The 25,576-nt window shown below is 39.0% G+C and overlaps 1 protein-coding gene across 1 annotated transcript in view; it reads right to left on the bottom strand.

Annotated features, from left to right (window-relative positions):
• Positions 1-25,576, bottom strand: part of IMPG1 (interphotoreceptor matrix proteoglycan 1) — a 170,071-nt gene that overhangs the window by 96,762 nt on the left and 47,733 nt on the right. The window contains exons 4-6 of the mRNA XM_039245788.1: positions 9,127-9,360; positions 2,752-2,918; positions 2,457-2,485 (exon numbers count right to left, since the gene is read on the bottom strand). Coding sequence (XP_039101719.1) covers positions 2,457-2,485; positions 2,752-2,918; positions 9,127-9,360 — 430 coding nt within the window. The remainder of the gene's footprint in view (positions 1-2,456; positions 2,486-2,751; positions 2,919-9,126; positions 9,361-25,576) is intronic.

Below are 25,576 nucleotides of genomic sequence, written 5' to 3'. Positions count from 1 at the left end.
TTATTTATTTTGAGAGAGAGAGTAGGAGGGAGGAGGAGGGAGAGGAGAGAGAGACTTCCAAGCAGGCTCCTCTGTCAGCGCAAGGCCCAATGCAGGGCTCAATCCCTCATATTGTGAGGTCATGACCTGAGCTGAAACCAAGAGTCAGATGCTCAACTGACGGAGCCACTCAGGCGCTCCAGTATCATCCTATTTTACATAAGAAGAGTGAATAGCTCTGTGTCTTGTGAACAAAGTTAATACTCTAGTACTAAGATTTTTCTCAATCACATTACTTCTGGTATCAACTTAAAATTTTTTTTAATTTTTATTTTTTATTTAAAAAAACTTATGAAGGAGTCAAGGGGTGCCTGAGTGCACAGTTGGTTAAGCGTCCGACTTTGGTTCAGATCATGATCTCACGGTTCCGTGGGTTTGAGTGCTGCGTCAGGCTGTGTGCTGACATTTCAGAGCCTGGAGCCTGCTTTGGATTCTGCATCTCCCTCTCTCTTGCCCCTTCTCTGCTTGTGCTTTCTTTTTCTCTCAAAAATAAATGAACATTAAAAGAATGTAAGTACCAAAAACAGTGCAAAATTCAAAGCAGGGAGATATTGCTGTAGGCTCAAATAGGCTGTTAAGACATCATGGAGTCCATGGGGGACTCCACCAGGAGCTTGAAAGGAGAGTAGGATTTGGATATGTAATGTGGGAAAGGCAGGTTCTTCTGGGCCAGGGGGAAAGGCTAGGGACCAGAGTGTAGGGTGAGTAGGGTGTGGTCTGTGTGCAGTGTGGAATGGCATCGTAGCAGTAGTGGGATTGTAGGTAATGGAGGCAAAGTTGGAAAGGTCAGGCAGTGATTGATTAGTTTGGGCTCTTCTTCAATGAAGGTCCTGGCAACAAACAGATGACTCACTCATTGTGGGGTAATCTGAGCAAATTTTAAAAAAGGGTTCCTTGCTAAGCTGTGGGAACTGCATAAGAGCAATCATTAAAGCCAAGTGCAATCAATACCTCAGGGCTGGTAACAGTAGGGTTCTCAGAATACCCCTAGTCGAGGAGGGGTGAGAAGATGGGCCAGTTACCATGAACCAGAGACAGAGAAGGCTCTGTGGAAATAATGTCTGACAGGAGCTGAGATCAAGTTGAAGGAGGCTAATAACCCTTGAAAACTTTGCAGGTTGGCGGTTGAGGGGAGGTGATAAATTCAATCACCTCATTCTGTCTTCTCCCTCTGATCTCCTGCTCCCCACCGACTAGTCCTACCTGGGAGTCAAGGCAAGCGATGTGAGTGATTCTGTCCTCTCCACTCAGCCTTCTGTACCCAGAGCACGAGGGGGTCGGTAGGCAGAGGATATTCAGAAGGGTAAGAGGAAGATGGTGGAGTCTTTTGAAAGTCACTGAACAGGGCTCAGTGTAAGAAAAGAAATTTTTCAGACTTATTAATCCAGCAGCCGTTATGCAAGTTAAAGAGGGGAAGAGGTTAGAGACAGGGAAATCCATTAGGGAGATCAGATTTGACATTTTTCACAGTGTAAATTAGTAAGGTCCTCAAAGAGGTTGTTGGCAAAGGGAACAGAAATGAAGGAACACATGTGAAAAGCATTATAAAGAATTGTCAGTAATTTATACAGCCAAATTTGTGTCTCTCTTAGTATTATCTTCAGATTTAGATTTCTAAATGTTATAAAATGTATGTGATTTGTGTTTAGAATTTGTCTCTCTTCTTTAATCTTTTTAGCTAACATACTTTTCCTTGCCTTCTAAAAAATTTTGATTTTCTTATTTGATATTCAGTTCTTGTTGAGAGTATAGCTCATTGCTTCAGTAATTCAGTTTGAGAAATACTAATGCTTTCCAGAATACCAAATAAGACTTCAAAATTCAGGTTGTTCTCTGATTGTATTAGTATTTCCCTGATGTAACTAATAGTTTATCATAAATTTAAAAATCAAACTATTTTTTAAATGCTTATTTATTTATTTTTGAGAGAGAGAGAGAACGAGAGAGAGCAGAAGTGGGGGAGGGGCACAGAGAGAGAGGGAGACATAGAATCTGAAGCAGGCTCCAGGCCCTGAGCTGTCAGCACAGAGCCCCACATGGGGCTTGAATTCACGAGCCATGAGATCATGACCTGCGCTGAAGTCAGATGTTTAACCGACTGAGCCAACCAAGTGCCCCATAATCAAACTATTTTAGTTGCTCTATATCCCATAAGTGAAAACACACTTTAGATACTTAGCACATAGTAGTGAATCCATTTTATCTGCAAACATAGTGCCAACACCTATCTCAATCTTTAGGGTCTATCCATTTCCCCTTTAGATACTCATTTACCTTTAGTGCAACATATGCATAATTTTCTGTTAGAATAACCTACACAGATCTCAGGGGCTGACATAATACCATAGCTCAGTCTCATTCCATTATGTGGTCTTTCAAAAGTCAAGAGCATGCAGCACTCTATTTTGGGTACTTACCTCTCAGGGAAGTGTCTCTGTTTTATTCTCTGCAGAAAGATAAAAAGTAATTTTACCAAGAGCAAATGTCAACTGAAGAGCTAAAATCTATTTTCATTCCCTTTTCCCTTTAACTTCACTTCAACCAGGCTGTACAATGCTATTTTGCAAGAATAAAATTCTTGTTGGACTTATCAGGTATCTCTAAGCATTTCTTCAACTAACCTTTATGCGGGAAACTAATTTGGGGGTTGGGGGGGGCGGAGGGTTGGGAGCTATCCAAGCAGTGTTCCGAATGTACAGCGTTTAGGCTCACCTGCTGAAGAAGATCTAGGTGCTCCTGGGAGTTACTGAAATTTTGTCCAATGTCAAAGAGGCAGAAAGTCTCCTGCTGGCAGATGCTGACCCAGTGCTGGTATTCCCCCGGATCAGGGATGCGGTCCAGAAAGATCCGATATGCTTCCCACACTGCTTCCTGACACACTGCAATGCAGTACCGCCCATTAGGAGCAGCAGATGGCCACATCCTATGATGATCCCTGTTTCCCAGCCCAAGCCTCATCTTCGAACATGGAGTATTCTGGCTTACGTGGATATGCTAATTTATAGGCCATAGAAATGAAGTCATTTAACAATATTTGCTGAGCCCCTATATGTGCTATGGAGAAAAATAAAAGAAGGAAGATAAGGAATAGAGTACGTGTGTGTGTGGTTGTAGTTTAGAATAGGACAGCTGAGGAAGGCCTCACTATGAAGGGGTCTTCTGAGCAGTTTGGAGAAGGTCTCAAGGCTAGAGAACACTCTCAGCATTGAGAGAACAGTAAAGAGGGCAGCGTGGCCAGAGCAAGGATGAGAGTAAAAGATGGAGACAGAAAGATGTGGTGAGGGGAGCAAGGACGGCATAGCACTTTGTGGACCCGTCACCTTCAAATTGGGCCATAGGTACCTGGCTATGTTTAAAGACTTTCCAAGGGATAAACAGACACACAATTTAAAGAGAATCAATTTCTAGGTCCCATTTTTTTCCTAGCATGCTTTCCTAATGTCAGTCTGCCTAAGGATACACCTTCCCTTTCCCCTTTTCCCTTTGGTCAGCATTCATCTGTCCCCATCTTACTGTGGCACAGTGGCTCTCAGTTGCCACACACAAAGGGACGATGTGAAATAATAGTGTTGAGGGTAAGAAAGCAAGTGAACTGAGTTGAGCATGTTTTTGCAACAGGGTGGTTTCTGATTCTTTGCTTGCAACACATTACAAGTCCTCATGGAATTGACAGCTGACAAGCCATTAAAAATAATGACAGATCACGATGTGATTGTTAGCTTATAATGTCAAAGGAACTTAAAGAATAAAGATATTACTATAACAAAACTCCATCTATTTCCATCTACTTGTTTTACGTAACAAGTTTTCTCAGCATTTAAGTGAAACTAAGTAAAAGAATAGAGATAAAAATTGATGCTAAACCCTGTCTTATTTTAGCAACACATAATATGAATAATGAGTAATGGTACATGAACTAATAGAGAAACAACACCAAAGTGACTCCATCTCACCAGAGGCTGAAGGTAATGAAGCTTCAGCAATAGGCCCTTCATTTAAAGTGGCCTCTTCCCAAGTTTTGGTCCTAATTTTATATTCATGAACATTAGACTCACAAAAACCTATATCTGATATTATATCTGCCAATAGAAATTTACTAATTTTTTTTTGTTAAATTTGTATCTATTTGAGGGCCCCTAGGTGGCTCAGTCAGTTAAGTGTCTGACTCTTGGTTTAGGCTCAGGTCATGGTCCCACGGTTTGTGAGATCAAGCCTTGCATCAGGCTCTGTGCTGATGGCATTGTGCCTGCTTGGGACTCTCTCTCTCCCTCTCTCTTTTCCTCTCCCCCACTCCTTCTCACTCTCTCTCTCTCTCAAAATAAATATATAAGCTTTAAAAAGGGCTTAAAATTTGCATCTATGTGTTTTAATCAATTATATATTAAGAGCAATTATAAATGCAACTGAATCCAAAAGAAATTTCTTTGGACACATAAAGCCTACAGTAACAGGAAATAAATAAAATATGTAACTTAAATTTATATACATATTTTCGTTATTGAGAAGTATATTAGAGTAACAATAACAGACTTTCAAGCATAAAATATATCACATTAAGATAAGACTGAAGTGGGGAATGGAGAAGGAATGTGTGTGTGTGGAGAAAAAGGATCTATGTAACATTTCCTACTGTTAAGAAGAGTACATAAAGGCATGTACTTGTTGAGTATTTGATGGTAACTACTGAGTGGCTATGGATGCATACAAATTATCTAGTTTTTGTTTCATTTTCAGTATCAATATTTACAACTCATGAAAGCTATATCTTATCCAGTTATTTAAACTTATGATGAAAAGCTTTGGATGTTAACTGAAACGCATGCAGAGAGGTACATCATTTAAAAATTATTTTAGAGAATTAAGTGAGGGGAAAATAGTTAGATGACATCTGTCATAAGCAATTATAATGTGCTGATTTTACCTCAGGAGGAATGGGGAGCAGTTGGAGGCTTTAGGGCAGGAGCTGACATCATCTGACTTCCTAAAGAAACTCTGCCTGCCTGCTGAGAGAAAGCACTGGGGGAAGGAACAGAGTGAGAGAAGACCAGTTTGGAGACTCTTACCCCTTCACTCCCCATTTTTATTATGTCTGGAGTTTTCTTAACTTTCTGTTTTAAGACGCAAAGAGAATTCCAGACCAAAAGCGACTCAGGTCATTTACCAGCAGCAACCTCACCAGAACCCACAAGGTCAGGAGTGGATGCCGTCCCCACCAACCCACATGTGCCATTGAGTTTTCCACATCTGGGGAAGTGACAAAGGTCAGCACACCTGGAGAGCGAGCCAAAAGTCTCACCAAGAGAACCCACGTTTGTGAATACTCTCTCTCTCCTGCCAGGCAAGTATCAGAGGGTCGTAATGCCTCTCCCAATACCAGCCATCATGCAGTCTTTAGATCTTCACCTCTACTCAAGAGTCTACATACTAAGCAAAAAAGAAACAACACTTGAGTATTTTGAGACTTACCCAAACCTTAAGAGTTATGTATCCAGTCCAAGCAAACCAGTTGCCCTTGCTACCCTTCTCATCTATTTACTCCACACTCTTTTTTGGAGGTGTTTTTGACCTTCCATCTCTACCCAGTGTACCTGCTAATTTAATTGAAAACACATTAAAGTGCCAGAGATACAGGATTTCCATGTATATAAAAACTAGTGCTGCCTTTTGGGTCTTAGTGTTGGTGACTTTCACTGATAATATCTGTGCGTGAAACATCTGGAAGAACATAATATGACAATCCTTCTATTTACTAGTTTGATATACCTGCAGGCAAGTTGCTTTTGGTCTCAGATTAAGTCTTCCTTTTATTTCAGTCCAATTTAAGGCTTGTTTTTGGTGGTTGTATCTTCCTAGCTCTGCCCCTTTCTCTGCTGCCTTTTCTCCTACTTCAGGGACACAGAAAATTCCCATCCCCATTAAACTCTACTTTTAACAAAAGCTCTAAAAGAACTTTCTCCCTGAAGCACAAATACCTGAAGCTGTTTAAGGAATTATTTCCTAGAGGGGAGAGATCACAGTCAGCACCACAAAAGTACAAACAACTCTAACAGAATATTATAAAAAAATTATATGCCAACAAATTGGGCAATCTGGAATAAATGGACAAGTTTCTAGAAGCATATGAGCTACTAGAACTGAAACAGGAAGAAATAGAAAATGTGAACAGACCAAAAACCAATAAAGAAATTGAGTCGGTAATCAAAAATTTCCCAGCAAACAGAAGTCCAGGGCTTCCCAGGGGAATTCTCCTAAACATTTAAAGAAGAATTAATTCTTTTCAAACTGTTCCAAAAAATAGAAATGGAAGGAAAACTTCTCAGTTCACTGTATGAGCATTACCTTGATTCCAAAACCAGACAAAGACCCCACTAAAAAAAAAAAAAAAAAAAAAAGATCTTCAGGCCACTATCCCTGAACATGGATGTAAAAGTTCTCAATAAAATACTAGCAAATGAATTACCTGGGAATCTTATTAAAATGCAGATTCCAGAAGTGGATATGGTGGGGTGAAAGTAGGTCTGCATTTCTAACAAGTAGCCAGATGCTAGTGATGCTGCCGGTCTATGGATGACACATGGAGAAGGAAGAGCTAGGATTCCCTTCATCTTAAACTTTCTCTAAGGCATAAATTAACGTGGAAGGAAGATCTAGCTTTTGATACTGCAGTTTTGCAGTTGAAAGAGGTGGAGAGAGAGGAAGAGAAAGAAGAGGAGGAAGAGGAGGAGGAGGGGGACAAGGAGGGAGAAGAGGGAGGAGGAAGAGAGAAGGAGGCAAATGGGGGTGGGGAGGTATAAAGGGAAGAGGGAGATGGGGTGGCAGAAGAGGGGGAAGGGGAAGAGGGAGATACAGAGAGGGGTAGGGGGTTTGAAGGGAAGAAATCAAAAGCAGGGAGTTTGCCTGGGGGGGTGCACAGGGCTCCCCTGGGAGACTACCAGAAAGACTTGAGGTTTTGCATTTGTGCTTTGGGATGAACATGTTTATGATTCTACCATGAAGCTCAGAACATGGTCATCTGTGCTGTTTTAAGCATTGGAGAAACAAGTATCTCAATATTTCACTTGATCTGATGAATGTAGAAGCTTTCTCTCCGAAGTTTGAAAGATGTCAAAAGATAATTTCGTAAAAGCAGCAACAAAAACGTTAAGTGGGTAACTCTGTCAAAGGAACACCGTGTTGTAGCAAGGTCTTATTTCTTGGTTCTCTGTGAACCAATATGTCAGACTGAAGAACCTATGCTGATGAATAGTAAAACTTCATATCACCCAGGGGCAGCCATAAAGATAATGGACTGTTGTTGCCATGGGGAGAAACACAGTGGTTTGTTTCATGAGGAAAGCAAAATTGAAAATGGCAAACCGAATCAAGAGTAAAGAGTTAAGGATAAAATTCAGAGTTAAAAACCTGGTTGCAGCAATAAGTAGCCTATTTTATAAATACCTGTGATGAATCCTATTTGTTAATGTCATAAAGAATTAGAAGTTACCTGAAAAATAGCATTGGTTGTGTTCATATTCAATGTGATGCACATACTATATATTTTACTTCCATTTAAGAACAAATAAGATGAAATTTACCAGTGTCATTATCTAATCAATGTGTAGGCACATTCAAAATGAATAGTTTATACATGACTGTCTTTTCTTCGCATGTCCAATGGCCTCTTTGCCTCCTGCATCCATCAACAAGTGTTTACTCAGAAACTGCTATGCAGGGGTGCTATGCTAGGACCTCAGCATAATACTATGGTGTACTTGGTTTTCTAGAATTACAGTTCTTCTTCTGACTGTGGTCCAGTACTTGTCAGTTCTCTGGGGGTATGGCTTCTGTCAGAAAGCAAGTATTTCCTCCACATAAAATGAGACATATGAGGAACATAAGGCTTGATATTTTTGAGACAGTTAATTATACCTCCAAAAATTCCCAGTAGAAAACCAGCAAAAACTCCCCAGGCAAACTCAACTTTAGTACATTTTACAGATGTAAATACTCAAGAACTTTGTAAGATGTTAGTACCATGAAATAGGTTCTCTGTTGTCATAATTTGTAATACATCATAGGCTAGAATTGAACCAACATACACTAGTTAATGGGCTTGAAACAGAGCAGGTTGACTGTGATTTTTGGAATGGAAACAATTATCTAATGTGATGAAGGTGAACATTAGAAAACCTCCTCAATTTTCACATGGAAGATGAATTGGATTTAGGTTTCAGTTAGATATTTTTCCATTATTTGAAGTAACCTGGGGGATTTAATAGTATCTACTAAAGGGTTTTGTGTGTGTGTGTGTGTGTGTGTGTGTGCGTGCGTGCGTGTGTGTGTTCTGTTTTTCATTTAAAGAAAAAGCCATGGGGACTTTTTCATCTGTAGAAAGTGAATGACAAGGATAGCCACTGATGGCTATGGTGTGCTTGAAGTCCATCATGATTTCTGAGAAAGCCACAAGAATTCTGTGGTGCTGTCTTGGGGTGAAAACTGTACTTTAACTCTGCTGGAAATCACAGTGATTGTGTTGTAAATCCTGTTAACATCCCTGCATTATATCTTGGTAACCACTGTTAATCTGTGACTCCTGTGCACTTTGAATGTGTCTCCCGGTTTTCAAACTTCAGCACTTTTTGCTGGGTCAGCAATAAACAACTTAAACTCAACAAGAAAGGAGAGAGGATCTGGATTGTAATGTTGCTTTTGAGAAATGAAATCTTAAGTCATAAATCAACTTGCTCAGATTCCTGATGTTGCAATCATTCTGTGCTTCTTACTTCATAATGATAACATTAAAATTCAATCTTGGGCTTTCACAAAAATAAAACAAAGAGGTAATACCCAGATGCCAAGGCCTTCTGGTGACTCATTAAATGCCTTGTTCTGGGTTGCACAAGACATCATTTTAAACATAAGAGCAGATATCTATCATAGTTTTGAATGTTTACTATTCATTACTCTCAGATTAGTTGACTAATTTCTATAACTCATGTGACTAAATGAGAGAGTCTGGAAGTTTTGGCCTAAAGACAATGTATGGATGAATGAAAAGGAAGGGATAAAAAGAATGAGAGGCTAAGCAGATTATATCTCTTTCCTTACCTCTCAATCTATAATAAGCTTGAAGACTGGCTAAAATCTGTTTCATGGATTCCTGTGGACAGACTTTAACCCCGGTTGGGAAAAATGTTGATCTTTTTGGTCGATGCTTGGCCAAATCGAATATTCGTTTCATGGTTGACATTTTGTGCATTTTTGCAGCACTTTCGGTTGTTTCGATTCTTGGGGCATTGTCTATGTCTTTAGTTTCAGAATGGTAAATTTTAATGGAGAGATCTGTAAAAGAAAGATTGATTTCCTGGTGAATATATACATTGATATATGTGAAACATATGGTAAATGAATGGAATAAACTAAAAGTTATAATCCTCTGGTTTATTCAACTTCTACTTTGGACCCACTGCCAAATTCCAGTGACAAGGCATTTTCAGAAATAAGGGAATAGCATAATGAGCTGATCAAGGGTATTTAAAACAACAACAACAACATCTCAAATCATCTTGCCTTGAGGAACTGCCAAATAGTGAAACCATTTCCCACACATCTCTAAAAATCACTCCCCACTTAGCACTCAAGCCTCCCGAGAGATGCCTCTTTTGATAGACATTACAATTCAAGTGGGGAATGATAGCACATTGTGGTACCCAAAGGTGCACTCTGGATGAGGAAGTTGGGGCTTCTTAAAACCTAGGGGGAGATATGTAACAAAACAACCTTCCTGCCTATGAATGGCAGCCTTAGGATTTCTATGGGTGGGGCTCAGAGGGTGGCAATCAGTGGAAAGTAAGTTGGTACAAGGACACGTCTTAGAGTTGACTTTACAGGGCAAGCTTGATATTTTATGAAGGGAGGTGAAAGGGAAAATGAAAGGGAGGGTGAAGAGATCAGGTTGGCAAAGGATTTAACTCCCTGAGCCATTTCCTCCTGCTGGCACCGCTGTGTCTGTTAGGGTTAGGTCTAGACTTCTTTTTTAACTCTCTAAACCTCTCGTAACAATAACTTACATTCACAGAATCCTTTCTTTTTTTTTTTTTAAATTTTTTTTTTTAAGTTTTATTTATTTCTAGGAGAGAGCGAGAGAGACAGTGTGAGCAGGGGAGGGTCAGAGAGAGAGGGAGTCACAGACTGAAACAGGCTCCAGGCTCTGAGCTGGCAGTCAGCACAGAGCCTGATGCGGGGCTCGAACCCACGAACCGCGAGATCATGACCTAAGCGAAAGTCGGACTCTTAACCGACTAAGCCACCCAGGCGCCCCTCACAGAATCCTTTCTTACTTTGAATTTTTTTCATATGTGTCATATTATGTCACAAAAACTCTATGTTGATGGAACAGATACTATTTTTCTTGGTTTATCACCCAGCAGGGTACTGAGGCTTGGAGGTGTCAGAGCATGTTAATAGGGGTCTGATCTCAATTCCTCCTCTCCCACTCCACCTCTTTCCTTTCATGTCTTCCATTTAAGAAAGGAATAGTTGTTGAGCATTTGGGACCACTCACTATGGCCTCTTGAGACCCTAAACATGTGGCTTACTGAGACGTCTATTCCCATTTTACTAAAGAAGCATCTCAAAGTTTAATCTTTTGGCACAGACAAGGGAATCAAGCAGAAATCCAAGTATGCAGTGCAGAGCAACTTAAATCTTGCCTCAAAGCATAAAAGTCCCTCCTTCATTACAGGGAATGGACTGAGTCCTGTGGGAACACATATTCTCTGTCATTTTGAGGAGTCTTAGAGTACTCCGTCAGTCTGGGACAGTGATAAATTCTTAAGAATCTCCAGGAAGAAAGGGAGCTTATGGATTAATTTGCTCACCCAGCCACACATCTAACCAATAAATCATCAACTCTGAGTGGAACACAGGCATCAGCAACTTTTGAAGGTCTCTAGGCGATTCTAATATGCATGCAGGTTTGGGAAACCACGGTTCTATGGATCTGTAAGGGCACTTTCAGGTGACAAGTCAAGACAATCCATGTCAAAATGGCTTAAACAATAAGAAAGTTACTATCACATAGAAAGGAGAGCTAATGGTGAGGAATGCCTAGTGAAAACAGAGCTCTAACTCTCCCTTTCTGCCATTCTCTCATTCTCTTTGTTCAGTCACCTCACGTGGTGATTTTATCTGTAGGCTGGCTTCTGCTAAATTAAACATGCTCGCCTTTATTCATTTTGAAAAATAACCTTTCTCTAAAGTATGGCTGACTTATGCCATGTGCCTGGACCAATACCAGTTGCCAAGGGATATACCAGTGGTGTTGGCTGGAGTTGAGTGATCACAGAGCAAGGGGCTGGAATACCCTGAGTGGTTCATTCTAACTGGAGGAAGTGGAAGCCATTTTCTCTGAGTCAGGCTGGCTGCATGGCCGAGCGGAAGGTGCCCCTTGAACACCGGCAAGTGTGAGAAGGGGACAGAGCTTTCTGAAGGTAGTAAGATGAGAATTTTAGTTTAGGACTGTTAATTTCTATTTGCCTTTCACACACTCACAGATTTCAGTGTAAGCCACAGAAAAAAGTTTTTGTAATTACATTTTAATTGCCACTAAAATTGGAAGAAAAAGATGTGGGTCATTAGATAGTTTTAGGCCTCTCTGGAATGGTAAGCACAGGCCGCACTTTGGGAAACTGTACTCCTCCATCATCCTGCAGGTCTGCTCACAGTGCCTGCCTGCATTGCTGGTCCTGCCCTCCACTCTGTCATCCCCACAGTATCCTGCCCTTTGGGGTTGGTCCTGTTCTTTGTTTTTTTTAAAAAAAATGTTTATTTATTTATTTTTGAGAGAGAGGGAAATGGAGAGTGAGCAGGGGAGGGGCACAGAGAGAGGGAGAGAGAAAATCCCAAGCAAGCTCTTCACTGACAGCACGGAGGGCTCGAACTCACGAACCGTGAGATCATGGCCGGAGCTGAAATCAAGAGTGGAATGCTTAATCGACTGAGCCACCCAGGTGCCCCCTCTCTTGCTTTCTTTTATATTATGCTCTGTTAGAACCCCCTGACTAACTCGCTTCGGGAATAGTATTTACTCCACCCTGGGTCTGGGAACAGTGCCCGTATCCTAAAATGGTTCCCACTTGGATTCTTCTGGATCTTAACACTTTGCGTATATCCAGGCTTGCTCACGCAAGTCTGCTCGATCCAGGTCTTTGGACTTCATTCTACCAGATGGGAAGAGAAGGAGGTGAAAATGTTACAGATTTGTTCCATGTCCCAGAATCCCATGAGCTCTGACCCTTGTCCCTACTGAGATCAATCTTCCCTATTCTTCACATGTCAAATACATATAACCGATGATCAACAATGAGGGTGAATTAAGGTGAAGTGAGACTTGGTTTGCTTGGGATATCCTGGTTTATTTGCAGCTATTCCTTCATTCTCAAATGCATCTCTGTTTGGAAAATCAATCACATGGTTACTGAATTTTTAAGTGTCTCCTTGATAATGGAGACCCATGGCAAATATTCTGCAAATGATTGTCTTCCTCATCTGGGAAGCACCTTGTTTCATTTTTTAAGTCTCTACGTAAGTAATTCTTTCTTCGTGTTGAAAATTACCTTTTAGTAGCTTCTGCACATTAGTCCTATCTCTGCTGTCTGGAATGGCAAAGGTCAAGTTGACAGTTCCTCATATTTCCTCTATGCTAGGCATTTGTCTACTTTAGGTTAACCATCTTCCACCTTCTCTGGCATCCTTTCTCACAGGAGTAATAGACACTTCAGGCTGTGTTCCCCTAGATACATAGAAACCACCACAGGGGATCATCTGTGATGATACTATCACTCAGGCAGGGATTAGGATCTTCTGCCTGTGTCTTGACCCCAGGTCATCACTAGAAAAGAGGTAGGCAACGTCTCCGAGAACACAGACTAAGGTTACCTGGGTTCAAAAATATTTATAGAACAGGCCGCACTTACAAAGTTTGTGTCTTTCCCAAATAATTCAAGTAAAATAAACCCCAAATTTAAAGAATGAAACATGGAATGTTACAGATTTCAGTGAGGTAAAAAGAGCTGATATTCATTGGAGCTAATGAAAGCACTCTTTGGTAAAGCAATTAGATAACGTTAGATGCTGTCCTCCATGCTGCATAAATAGTAATGTTGAAATTGAACTGAACTTCGATCCTCTGGATGTATTTCCATGTGTTTGATATTTTTAGTTTATATAAGTATTTAGAAAGAATTGGTAATAGTTTAATGAGAATGAATTGATAGTTGAATGACCTGCTATAAAAAGGAAGCATATTTAATAGAAGATTAGAAAATTTGTTCAGGCAGAAAATCCTTGACAAAACATGAGTATAATCTGTATGTTGATGAATTGGTTGCCATCAACAACTATTTACGGGTGAAGTTCAAAGTTACAAGAAAAATAAAAGGGCAAAGTGATTTCAGAAAAAAACAAACAAACAAAAACCCTCTATCATTTCCAGAATATGAGAATATTAGAAAAATTTAGTTAAACATAATATGAATGTGGACAAAAATAAATGAAATTGTACTGTTATATTGTAGATTAATCACCAGGAAAACAGTCTAAGCCAATAGCTTTTGGAAACAGTCATCTCATTGAATGAGGAAGAGACAAAAACGGAAATTAATATATTTGAATATTCAGAGCTTCTAAGTACAGATGAGAGACAGCAAATATTCATTGCTTACTTTCTAAATTTAATTTAAATATGTTCATTATTTATGAAAGAAAAATGTAGTAGCAACAGAAATGATATGTTGCTTAACTATTCAAAATGTTTTAATAACGCCAGTGGTACATAGGGTGCTGGCTCTGTGACTCACTAGCTGTACAACTTGGAAGTACTTGACCTGTCTGTGCCTGAGTTTCCTCACCTGTAAGATGGGGAATGACAGTGCCTCTCCTACAAGGCTTCTGTGATATTAGTAAATGAGTTACCACATAGGCAGCACTTCACACAGCATGTGCACAGGGTAAATGCTCAATAAAAACTCCTTTATCCAATAGTCCATGCATTTCACTCCCTCGTATTACTCTTCCTTCTAAACATGCTCTTTCATGACACTTCTCCTTAGTCCTCAGACAGGACTATGCTCATCCTGGAAGACTTCATACTCCATGCTTCAGTGCACATCTCCTATCTGTCTGTTCCCTCATAACGGCAGGCCCTTCTTTTCCTTCTTCCTTCATGGGCCAGTCTCTAAGCCTTCTTTCCTTCTCTACTAATCTTTCTCAGACCCCACATTCAGAACTCATTTAGTGTTTCCTTCTATTTCATATGTCCTGTCCACCTACATTATTGCAACCTTCCTTTTAAATTTCTTCTCCCTGCTAGAGTGTCTAATATCAGAGACTTTGAACACAGTCATCTTATTAAAGATAATATCCCAAGTGAAAAGACAAATAAAAAATTCCTTTGTGAATGAAAATCAAAAGAACAGAAAGGAGATGTGTTATGCATAAGGTGTATTTTAGTGAAGTCAGCAATCCCAGGTACTTTCAATATATCCAAGCGTAAATAAATAATAACAAATCGAACTAATTAAGAGCATGCGTGTTAATGGGAAAGAATATTAATATTGCTTGGCTTTTTAGGATGACAAGTCCTCAATTCCCTTGTCCCTCAGTTATTGTACGTAATAGGTAACACTTTATGTTAAAGTCAGGCCTCTTCCTGCTCCTCACTTGTGCCCTCACAGCTGAACGTGGATGGAGAAAAACAACCATTTGGATTCACTTAACACAACTTTTTTTATTATGAGTGAGCAGGGGAAGGGGAGAGACAGACAGACAGACAGAGAGAGAAAGAGAGAGAGAGAGAACTTCAAGCAGGCTCTGCGCTATAAGCCCAAAATTTGACACAGGGCTGGAATTCACTCACCAACTGTGAGATCATGACCTGAGCCGAAACCAAGATTCAGACACTTAACCGGCTGAGCCACCCAGGTTTCCCTGGAATCACGTTAAATTTGTGATCCTTAAATAGCTTCACACTATGTTTCCCTGGTCCAGTGAGTTTCTCACTCTCCAGGAGAACTACATACAACTTTTCTCAGATTTCCTGCACTTCTGGCCAATTCTCAATTTTAGCTCATGGCCCGGTTCAACATTTTCCTGAGAACAAGGGGAGCAAGAAGAGAACTTTATCAGTGTCCAGCACTGCATCTGCTCACTGACTGCACCTGCATTCACATACTTTGCTTTCCTTCCTGTGACTATTTGATGAGCAGTCTGTTCCTATTCAAGGCCAATTCCTTTACTTGTATACTGGCTGTATCCCCACCCTTTTATATCTCTTGAGGACTTTCTTCCAGAAACTCTTCTATCATTTGCCAAGATCAGTATTTTCCCTCTTTATGCTGAATTATTCCTATCAGCCTACAAACATGCTATTACTTTTCCCCTCTATTTAAGGGATTTTCTCGATGCCACTTTCCCTCTAGCTATTGATCCATTTTTTTTCATTCACACAGCAAAAGTCACTGAAAGATCTGGCTTTACTGTTTTTTCTAAAACAAAGCAAGGTCCTTTATGGATGAGGATTCCTCTGACACCACACTTAAAACTATCAACATTTCCCCCCTTCATTCTCTTCTCTTTTTTCTTCTATTTTTTTTAGAGGTTTGCAATGCGCTCATAGAGCCTGCCGTATTCAATATGCTAATATGTCACTTCACCAGACGGTGTCACTATCTAACACATAATATATGCTGAAAAGGGAATGTTGGAAAATAAATTGCTATTATCACTTTGAGTTTGAGATTGTGCATGTTGAGTACTGACATTTGTTGATGAGAGTGATGGTGAGGGTGGTGATTTTTCAGCAAAAGAGACCATTTGAGGGGCTGAGGCTGCATGGTGGGATGGGCTCCCAATGAGCTGGGAGGTTCTCATGAAAGCTGTGGTAGAAAATATTTTGGTGGGCAAGAAGGAAAAAAACATGTCCATGGGCAGGGCACCTTCCAGCAGGCTAAGAAAAGTGGTTGATACCAAAGGTTTAAATTGGGGAGGGTCTTTTTTTTTTTTTTTCCTTTAGCCACTCTACCCTGAAGCTAACCCAAATCCTGCAATCTAGTATAGCTATGACAAGTTTGGAAATTTCCAAATATATAGAAAAGGCAATTGATGAAATGACCACTGGATTCAGATGCTGAATTAAAACATTAATTTATTCTAAGGAAAAGTCAAATCTGTCCAAGGGTGAAGTGGCAGGTGTGAAATACGAGGCTTTTGACTCTCCATATACTGTTTTAAAATTAGATTGCTTGAGCATATCTACATGCTAAGGTGAAAGCTAGCACTTCAGTCAAAAGTATCTTTTCCACTTTAGGCTCTAGGCTGGTGGCCATGTGGCCTTGATGTTGATGGGCATCCTGGGAGCCAGGAAGTTCACGTCACCTCCCCAAAGAGTTTATTTTTTCCTCCTACACCAAAGCTGGCCTCCAGCTGTAGGCTGCTTATGAAGTTTTCATTTTAAGGCTCAGGTTTGCCCATCATTCAGTCTCCTTCTTGCTTATATATTCAAGTGGATCCGTACTAACTTGTTTGGACCACTCCTGACCAAACTCTCTTCCAGAAGGATATTTTCTTGCCATCTAACCCTGCAGGCTTACAAGTAGGATTACTGTACACATATTGTGCCAATAAAACCAACAACAGGATAAGGAGAATGAGGCTTTTCCGGCAGCATTGTTATGAAAGCAACAGTCACTGGTACGTACAAGCACTTATCAAACTCATTATGTTTCCCAAGGGAGAAGGCTGCAATGTCTTAATGAATGAATTAACAGAAGTAGAGACAAAAGTTACTGGAATTCCTATAGAACAAAAATCTCCATTTGAAGAACAGAATTCCACAGAGAGAAACTAGATAACATTTCAGGACCAAATCAATGACTGGAAATCTTCAAGAATAATTATTTAATCTTGCATAAACTTTCCTGACCTAACTCCTCCACCCCTTTGTGGGGAGAAGAGGAGGGCGTATTGAGAAGGGGAGGAGTGTCAAAGATGACTGACCTTTCTGTTCTGGGAGAGGAGAGAAACACAACGGAAGTACTTATCGTGCTGTGGTGTGAAGGTCTCCCACAACTGCCCTCATCTAAAATGAGGGCATTTTAGATATATAAAGCATATAAAGCATTCTTGCTTTGTAATGGCCCTTTGCTGAGGTCTACACACAGCCACTACCAGTTCAAGGACACTGTCCCTACTGTAATTCCACAACCCCATGCATTCCCTTGACTCTCAAGTGTTCTCAAGGTACATGGTACTGGGTCACAGACTGTGGGAAACTACAGGATGAACACATTGTTACTGCGTAGAGGGCTAAATTTATGTGATAATTTTAGTAGTAAAGTTTAAAATGTTAAGAACTATAAATGATTTTCATATGAATGCATAAGCAAAATCAGCAAAATCCTTTTTCTCCCAAATTAGCCAGTCTTGAAAGAAAAGTAGGATATTTCTAGAAGCTGTGGTTAACTGTAAAGTATATTACTATGAACAAATGGTGAGGGGAGTTGGTTTAGTGCTACAGTCAGGTAAACAGAATGTGAAGCTGAGGTGAGAACAATTACGTTAAAGTTGCTTGCCCGCGTAGCTGAGGCTTGTTTTCAGCTGAAAAGAAACCCGCAGTTTCTCTAGCAACTGAATTTTTTGGTAGCCTTCAAATCATCCTGCGTAGGCTGCTACCCTCTCCATGTAAATGTGGGACCAATTCCATTAAGCTACATTTAATCGTCTCATCCTTCCATTAACTTAAATTCTACTAACGTTTTTCCTTTCTTGTGCTTCTCAATTTTTAATGCATCATGTATACATGTATACAATCTCCATAGGTTTCAGAACTCCTTCAGGAGTTTAAATAAATACACAGATTATGGATAAGAGAATCAGAATGGAATATTACCAGTAAGTCTGATATGTGGATGCCCAGTTACAACTGTACCTCACAAATGTATGGGGCATTACAGTTTAGAGCATTTTTTGAGCATAGCTCAATACAAATATTGAATGGCATGGAAACCAAAGGGTTACGCTTAAACAGTACCAGGTAATCATAATCCAGAGGCAGACTGAGTCCATGATCTGCTTCGAAGTGGATGAAGAAGATGAGTGGCAGGAATTCATAGAGATCTACCAAGAGTGTACAAAAAAAACTCCCCCAAATGTGTCCTAAGAAAATATCAAGGAACAGGAATGTGGATTTGCTTATGAGATACGTTAAATGATATGTGCCAAATCTCTCTTTCCTTCTGGTTTCAGCTGTGCTCCGGTGCTGGACCTTTGGATATCTTTCCTTTGGGATTCCAGGGGTGCTACACACTTGGAACATAGTTAGCTCAGTAAAATATTACAATGTCTAAAGTACTCATAGTAGAATTAGCTCTATTTAGCTCAGCATCCCTGTTTTCTAAATCTTTTTGCTGCTCGTAATTCTTATATTGCAAACCATGAAACACTTTCCCTCATTTTTAGTGGTGTCATGCAGACCTGATCTGGAGTATATGGGAATTCTGAGTAGAGAGAGAATTGCATATATAGCATTGGTGCGTATTATTTCCACACAAAAATGTATTTTTAACTACTCAAGAAGAACAGAATTGGAGCTGAGTCAACAGAAACAGCTGTAAATCTCTGCTTGTTAAACTTTCTGAGGACCTATGCTCACGTAGAGAGGAAAGATGATCTTTGCTTTGAGTATCTGTGGGGTTGAAGTTATAGTAAAATAACCTTGCCTTTTTGAGTCACTTCCTGAATTTGGACAGATAATCTCTATATGTGTCAGGTTTCTAACCTGAAAAGGGTATGACAGTAATTCAAACACCATAGTTTTGGATTAATATGTTCGTAATATTTGGGACACGTTAAATGAAAATGGACAAAATGCTCCTGCTAAAAAACAGAGATTGTCAGACTACAGTAAAAGAAATACCCCACTCTATGCTGTTTTCAGAGATACATCTAAATGGAAAGACATAGAGAAGTTGACATTAAAAGGAAGGAAAAAAGTTAATATTCCCTCATGGCTGATTTCAATCCACTGGTGTGACATTACCAAGCACTAATTTGTGAAAAGATGTGTGTAATTGGCTCCTGTAAGTTAGTAAGATTAGTTAGTAAGAGTCAGTTCCAGGATACCAGTGGACAAAGTTTCCTATTTGGCAGAAGGTATTACAAAGAAGACAGTAGTATCATAATGATAAAAGTTTAAAAGTCATCAGAAAGAGGTAACAAGTTATAATTTTCTGCACTTAATATATTACTTTAAAACATAAAACAGAAGTTGACAGAATAATAAAGAAAGTAAAATCATCAATAATAGCAGGTAGATTTTAAGGATATTTCTTGGTAACTGAGGAAAAGCAGATAAAATCAATACCAATATAGACAATGGAAACATAATTAAAACTAACTTAATGGACATGGAATACTATAAAATAAAAATATTATGTAATATATAACATGTTATTATTTATAATATAAAATATACCTTCTTTTCAAACACTGGGAAAACATACACAAATATTGACTATATACTGAATTCTAATGCAGGTACATTGTATTCTCAGACCAACGGAGAAGTAAGCTAAAAATCAATTTTAAAAAACAACCAGAAAATCTCCATATATTTGGAAACTAAAAAAAAAAAAGTCCTTATTAAAAAAAAAAAAACTATGACAAAGGAGTAATAATGTTGCATAGTAGAAACGTTTTTATCAAATGATAAAAATACTACATATCCCCAAACTTGTGGGATATGGTAACATCAGTATTTGAAAAGCAAATTTATCTCATGAGAATGCTTGCTTTAGAAAAAGAAAAAAAAAGCTAAATATTAGTGTGCTAAATCCATCTCAAGAAGTTACCAAAAGAAAACAAAATAAACTCATAGAAGACAAGGAAACAGATAAGAATAGAGATTAGGAAAACGTAAAAGACAAGATAGTAACATAAGGAGAAAAAAAATATAAAAGCCAGAAAACTTTTCCTTTGAGAATGCTAATAAAAACCAAAAAAATAAGATTGATCAATTAAGCAGAAGACACAATCCTATCAGGATAGCAAAAAGAGGACATCACTAATGTTTTGAAAAAACACAACGAGGATATTATGAATGATGTTTTGTCAATAAATTTGAAAGTTTATATGAAATGGATAAATTTCTAGAAATATACAAGGTACTAAAACTAATATATAAAAGATAGGAAACCTCATTATTATTATAACCTTTAAAAAAGTTGAGTCAGCAGTCAAATATCTTTCCATAAATATTCTCTAGCTTTATCAGAGAGTTCTATCAAATATTAAACAAAGGAAGACAAACTTCATTTTCGAACAAAGTCTTATAAAACTTGCAAAAGAAAGTAGGAGATAAAAAATAATGGCGCAATCTTGCATATGAATATGAATACAATAATTTGCAATAAGATATTAGCAAATGAAATCCAGCAGTATGTGAAAAACAGTCAGGACAAAGTTGGATTTATCTCAGGAATGTACCTCATGATTTAATATTTGAAAACTGATTAAGGCAAGTTATTACATTAATGAATTAAAAGAGAAAAACCAGCTGGTAATCTAAATAGATATAGAAGTATACAATATGTTTCCATATTTATTAATGATAAAAACTCTTATGAATAGAAGGAAACTTTTTTTAAAAAACCTTGTTATAGGGCATTCACAAAACTAAAACATGTAAAGTGTAAAACAAGCATCATACTTAACAGTAAAGGATGAAAGCATTTCCTTTATGATCAGTAACAAGATAAGAATGTGTACAATTACCATTTGCCTTTAATATGCTGAATGGCTTGCTAGGGACAGTAAGAAAATGTAAAAAATAAAAGATGCAAAAACTAAAAAAGAAGAACTCAAATTTTATTTATTCATGAATGAAAAATTTTTAATTATTTAAGTTAAAACAATTGTAACTCCAAAGAGTTGTTAATGAATTTTCAGAATGAAGATTGTTCAGCAAAGCTAAGGGATATAAAACCAATTATTTTTCTACATAGAAAATGTAATAAGAATGTCATTTACATGATCATAATTAATATAAAGTAGCTGGGGATAAATCCAACATATGTAAGCCCTTTACTGAAGTAATCATGCAACTTTATTGTAAGGTACTGATAAAAGAAGAGACATTCCATGCTCTTGGATAGGAAGACTAAACATTACGAGGTATCAGTTCTCCCCATGTTAATCTATAGATTCAACACAATTTCAATCTCCTTAATAAAGTGTTTTGTGGAACTTGGTGAGCTTATTTTAGACTCTATTATGTAAGAATAGAGGATGAAGAAGAGCTTACACACTCATGTAAAAAAGAGAACAAAGCCAGAAACATGGTTATAGGATATCAAGGTTATTATAAGTTTGTAATAATTAAAGCAATGTGTTATTAGCCCAGGGATAATAAAATGGACAAAACCATGTTCATGAGAGAAGGGATATCACAGAGCAAAGAGGAAAGCAGAAATTATCCAGTGAATGGTGCTAAAACAGTTGATTATCCACATTAAAAAAATTTTTTCCACTGCATCTCTCTCCCCCACCAACCCCCACACACACAACCAATTGTGGTTGGCATAAATATGTAAGGCAAAACTATACAACTTGTGTAAGACAATATAAAAAAAAATTTCAAGACTTTAAGCTAGGGAAGGTTTTTTAAGTAGGACAGAAAATCCTCCCAAACCATTAAGTTAAAGGATGATAAATTCCACTACATAAAAATGAAGAATGTCTGCTTATCGGAGGTTACCATTAAGAAAGTAAGAAGATAAGCTACAAACAGGGAAAAGATATTTGAAAGGTACATAACTGCAGAAAGACTAATATTTACAACTTTGGAAGAACTACTCTAAGTCAGTAAGAAAAGGCATACATCCTAGTGAAAAAATGGGCACAATTCCTGCATAAGCATTTTCTAGAAAAGAAAAAAATATATCAAAAGATACTGAAACTCATTAATGAGGGAAATACAAAATAAACCACAACAAAATACTATTTCACTATCACCTTCTCCTCACCAAAGATTGTCAAAAAAGTTTAAAAAATAAATTTAAATCAATCAATCAATCTATCAATCGGCAATACCAATACAAAGTGTGTTGAGGATTTGGAACAAAAGGAATTCTCACTCAAAATGACACTGGTAGGAAAACAGTTTGGTGTCCACTGGTAAAATTGAAATCACGCACACCTCATGACACAACAATCTCCTACTTAGAAGAGAGGCAGAGAGGAAATGAAAGTCCCAGACTCTGGAGACCTCCTGTCTGCTGTGTGCATCAGAGGACGCATACGAAAGTGTAACAGCCAAGTCCATCAATGGAACAATGACTACAGGTGGTATCCTGCACCATCTCAGGCCCTCTTTGCCTCACCACTCTCTCAGACCAGCTCTTAACCAGCTCTGACCCACCACAGCAGACACAGCCCACAGCTCTTTGCCTCACAGATGTTTCACAGTGTCTGTTTTCTCTGCCCCATGATTTTCTGTTGCTGCTGAGGTGTGAGAAGCATCAGGATCTGCCCATTGTCCATAGAGGTGCTCATGTCTAGCATGTAGGAAAATGCAGAGAAGCTAATGGCCTTTGAGACACATTTTTGAGATCTTTTGCATTTACCAGCAGGCTCCCACCCTGAAAATGCACTCCCTAATGAAGAATAACAGGTAAGCTTTTGTCTCAGGGTCTGCTAAATGCAACAATGTGGATGAATCGTAAAAACATAATGTTGAGGGACGCCTGGGTGGCTCAGTTGATTAATCACCCATCTTCAGCTCAGGCCATGATCTCATGGTTCTTGAGCTTGAGCCTCACATCAGGCTCTCTGCTGTTAGTGCACGGCCCACTTAAGGCCCTCTGTCCTCCTCTCTCTCTGCACCTCCCTCATGCATGCACATGCTCTTTCTCTTAAGAATAAATAAAAATTAAAAGAAACATAATGTTGAGTCAAAGAAGTAAGTCTAGTAGAACACACTCAGCATGATATTTTTAAAATATAAGAATCACAAAGGAAACCAAGAAATATATTATTTAGAGAACACATTTATAACTGGAAATACTAATGACAGGCAATGACATGATTAGCACAAAATTCACGACTGTGGCTACCTTTGGCAAGGAGCAAAGGGGTGGAGAGCCTGACAGAGCAGAGAACTTCTAAGGTACCATCAGTGGCTTATTATTTAATCTGGGAGATAAGCATTTTATTATTATTCTCCAAATGTCACAGTTATGTTTTGTACACTCTTCTTTTTTTTTTAATGTTTCATTTATTTTTGAGAGAGAAATAGAGACAGTGTGAACAGGGGAGGGTCAGAGAGAGAGGGAGACACAGAATCCAAAACAGGCTCCAGGCACTGAGCTAGCTGTCAGCACAGAGCCTGATGCGGGGCTCGAACCCACGAACCGTGAGATCGTGACCCGAGCCGAAGTCGGACGCCCAACCGAGTGAGCCACCCAGGTGCCCTGTTTTGTACATTCTTGACACATATTTCCCAGGCAAGGAGAGCTACAGAAAGCAATGGGTGTTGTCCATGGCAACAAGACTCAAGTGGTCTCTACAAGTGCGGCTGGAGAGGAAGGCGGAGGCCAGATCACAAGGACCGTCAAGTGAAACTACCAGTCTTCATTCTGAAGGCATTGAGGAAAATATGGAAGTTCTATTCTTTACTCTTTCTTCCCCCCAAGTGGCAAAGGTGATAAGCAATGAATAACAAAGCTAGTTAAAGATCAAGAAATACAAGCCATGTCTGAGATAAGTATTGACAGGATATGCCACTGACTGACTAGGTATCATGGGTACAGGAAATGGAGAAGTCAAAGGTCAGAAGAGAGGAGGCTGTTATCCATAGTCCCACAGCAATGAGGATGAAAAGGCAAAGCTGGCTTAAAGAAGCGCTGTGTGCTGGAATCGACAGTGCTGTGGCCTGCTGAATGAAGCAGGCTCATATCGGCTCCTGGCTCCTGAGAGCCGATTGTGCACACTCACATTAGGTGTTGTCACATTGGTAGATTGAAACTGGCCGTGGTAGGAGGATTTATTTGCACTATGGATACTGACAAACACCATGATTATAAATTTTTACTCCTTGAAGAGACTGTTGCTAAACCTTTATCAGGAGAGCATTTGATAGGATTTGATGACAACTTGGACATGAAGAGGATGTTGTCTTACAAGATATCAAAATTCCTGACTTTAGAGATAGAAGATGACAGAATGCCACAGACAGAATGCAGGAAGCAGAGGTTTATGCCAGAAAAGGGGATTCTGATGATATGACTGAGAACAAGATGGACACGGTTACTGGCCTCATGAAGCATTTGATTTTAACAGTGTGCATTAGAATATTCTGTGCAGCTTTTTAAAAACACATATTCCTGGGGGAGCCTGGGTAGCTCGGTTAGATAAGCATCTGACTCTTGATGTCAGCTCAGGTCATGATCTCACAGTTTGTGAGTTCGAGCCCGGCATCGGGCTCTGTGCTGACAGTGTGGAACCTGTTTGGGATTCTCTCTCCCCCTCTCTTTCTTGTTCTCTCTCTGAGTCTCAAAATAAGTAAATAAACTTAAAAAAAAATGATATACCTGGGGAATCTGGCATGGCTCAGTCAGTTAAGCGTCTGACTCTTGATTTTAGCTCAGGTCAAGATCTCATGGTTTGTGGAATCGAGCCCCGTGTCAGGCTCTGTGCTGTCAGCATGAACCAACTTGAAATTCTCTTTCTCCCTCTCTCTCTGCCCCTCCCCCTTCCAAATAAATAAGCTTAAAAAATAAAAAAAAAATACATATCCTGTAGCCCTAATTTATGTAGAAAGGTTAAAAAATTTGAAACAGCACAATGGAAGGAATGAGTATACAAACCACTCTGTCAACCCTATTAAATAATGAGATCACTCCTTCCAAACTACAAATATATTTATGGAAAATATTTACTATGAAAAGGAAGATTAAAACAAACCCTCTGGTGGCCCATAATTATAATGACCCACATATCATATCTTTCCAGAAGGTCACTAAATCATGATTCGCAACCTGGCTGCACAGTAAAATTTCCTGGATGGTTTTAACAACTATTCCGGCTTGGGTCTCACCCAGAAAAACTAAATCAGAATCTTCAAAGCTGGAGTCCCAGCACTGGTGTTTTCACCAATGTTGAGAAATGTTGCATTAAATTTTTTAGGCTGGGAAAACAAAATCAGTGGAAAAGGACACTGGCAGAGGAAGGGCATAGAGGAATTGGTTGTAAACAGAGTTAAAATCATAGGTAGGTAGAAATAACATTAGCAAAAATATGAAATCTTTTTATCTCTCTGAAATGAGAGAAAAGAAGAGTTTGAATAAGATTGAAAGACAGTGTGAGGCAGAAAAAAGAGATATCGAATGACATCAGATGACTTCAATCTTCTCAGTATGTAGAAAGAAGTGGCAACAGTAATGGAAGTCATCACAGTCATCTTAGGATCTAGCATTTATCTAGCAGTTTTATAGGAGATACCTCA

Source organism: Hyaena hyaena, unplaced genomic scaffold, assembly GCF_003009895.1.
Source record: "Hyaena hyaena isolate Hyena2069 unplaced genomic scaffold, ASM300989v1 scaffold_270, whole genome shotgun sequence".
NCBI lineage: Eukaryota > Metazoa > Chordata > Mammalia > Carnivora > Hyaenidae > Hyaena > Hyaena hyaena.
Note: the sequence above shows the minus strand (reverse complement) of the source record. Positions and strands in the feature narration are given on the sequence as shown.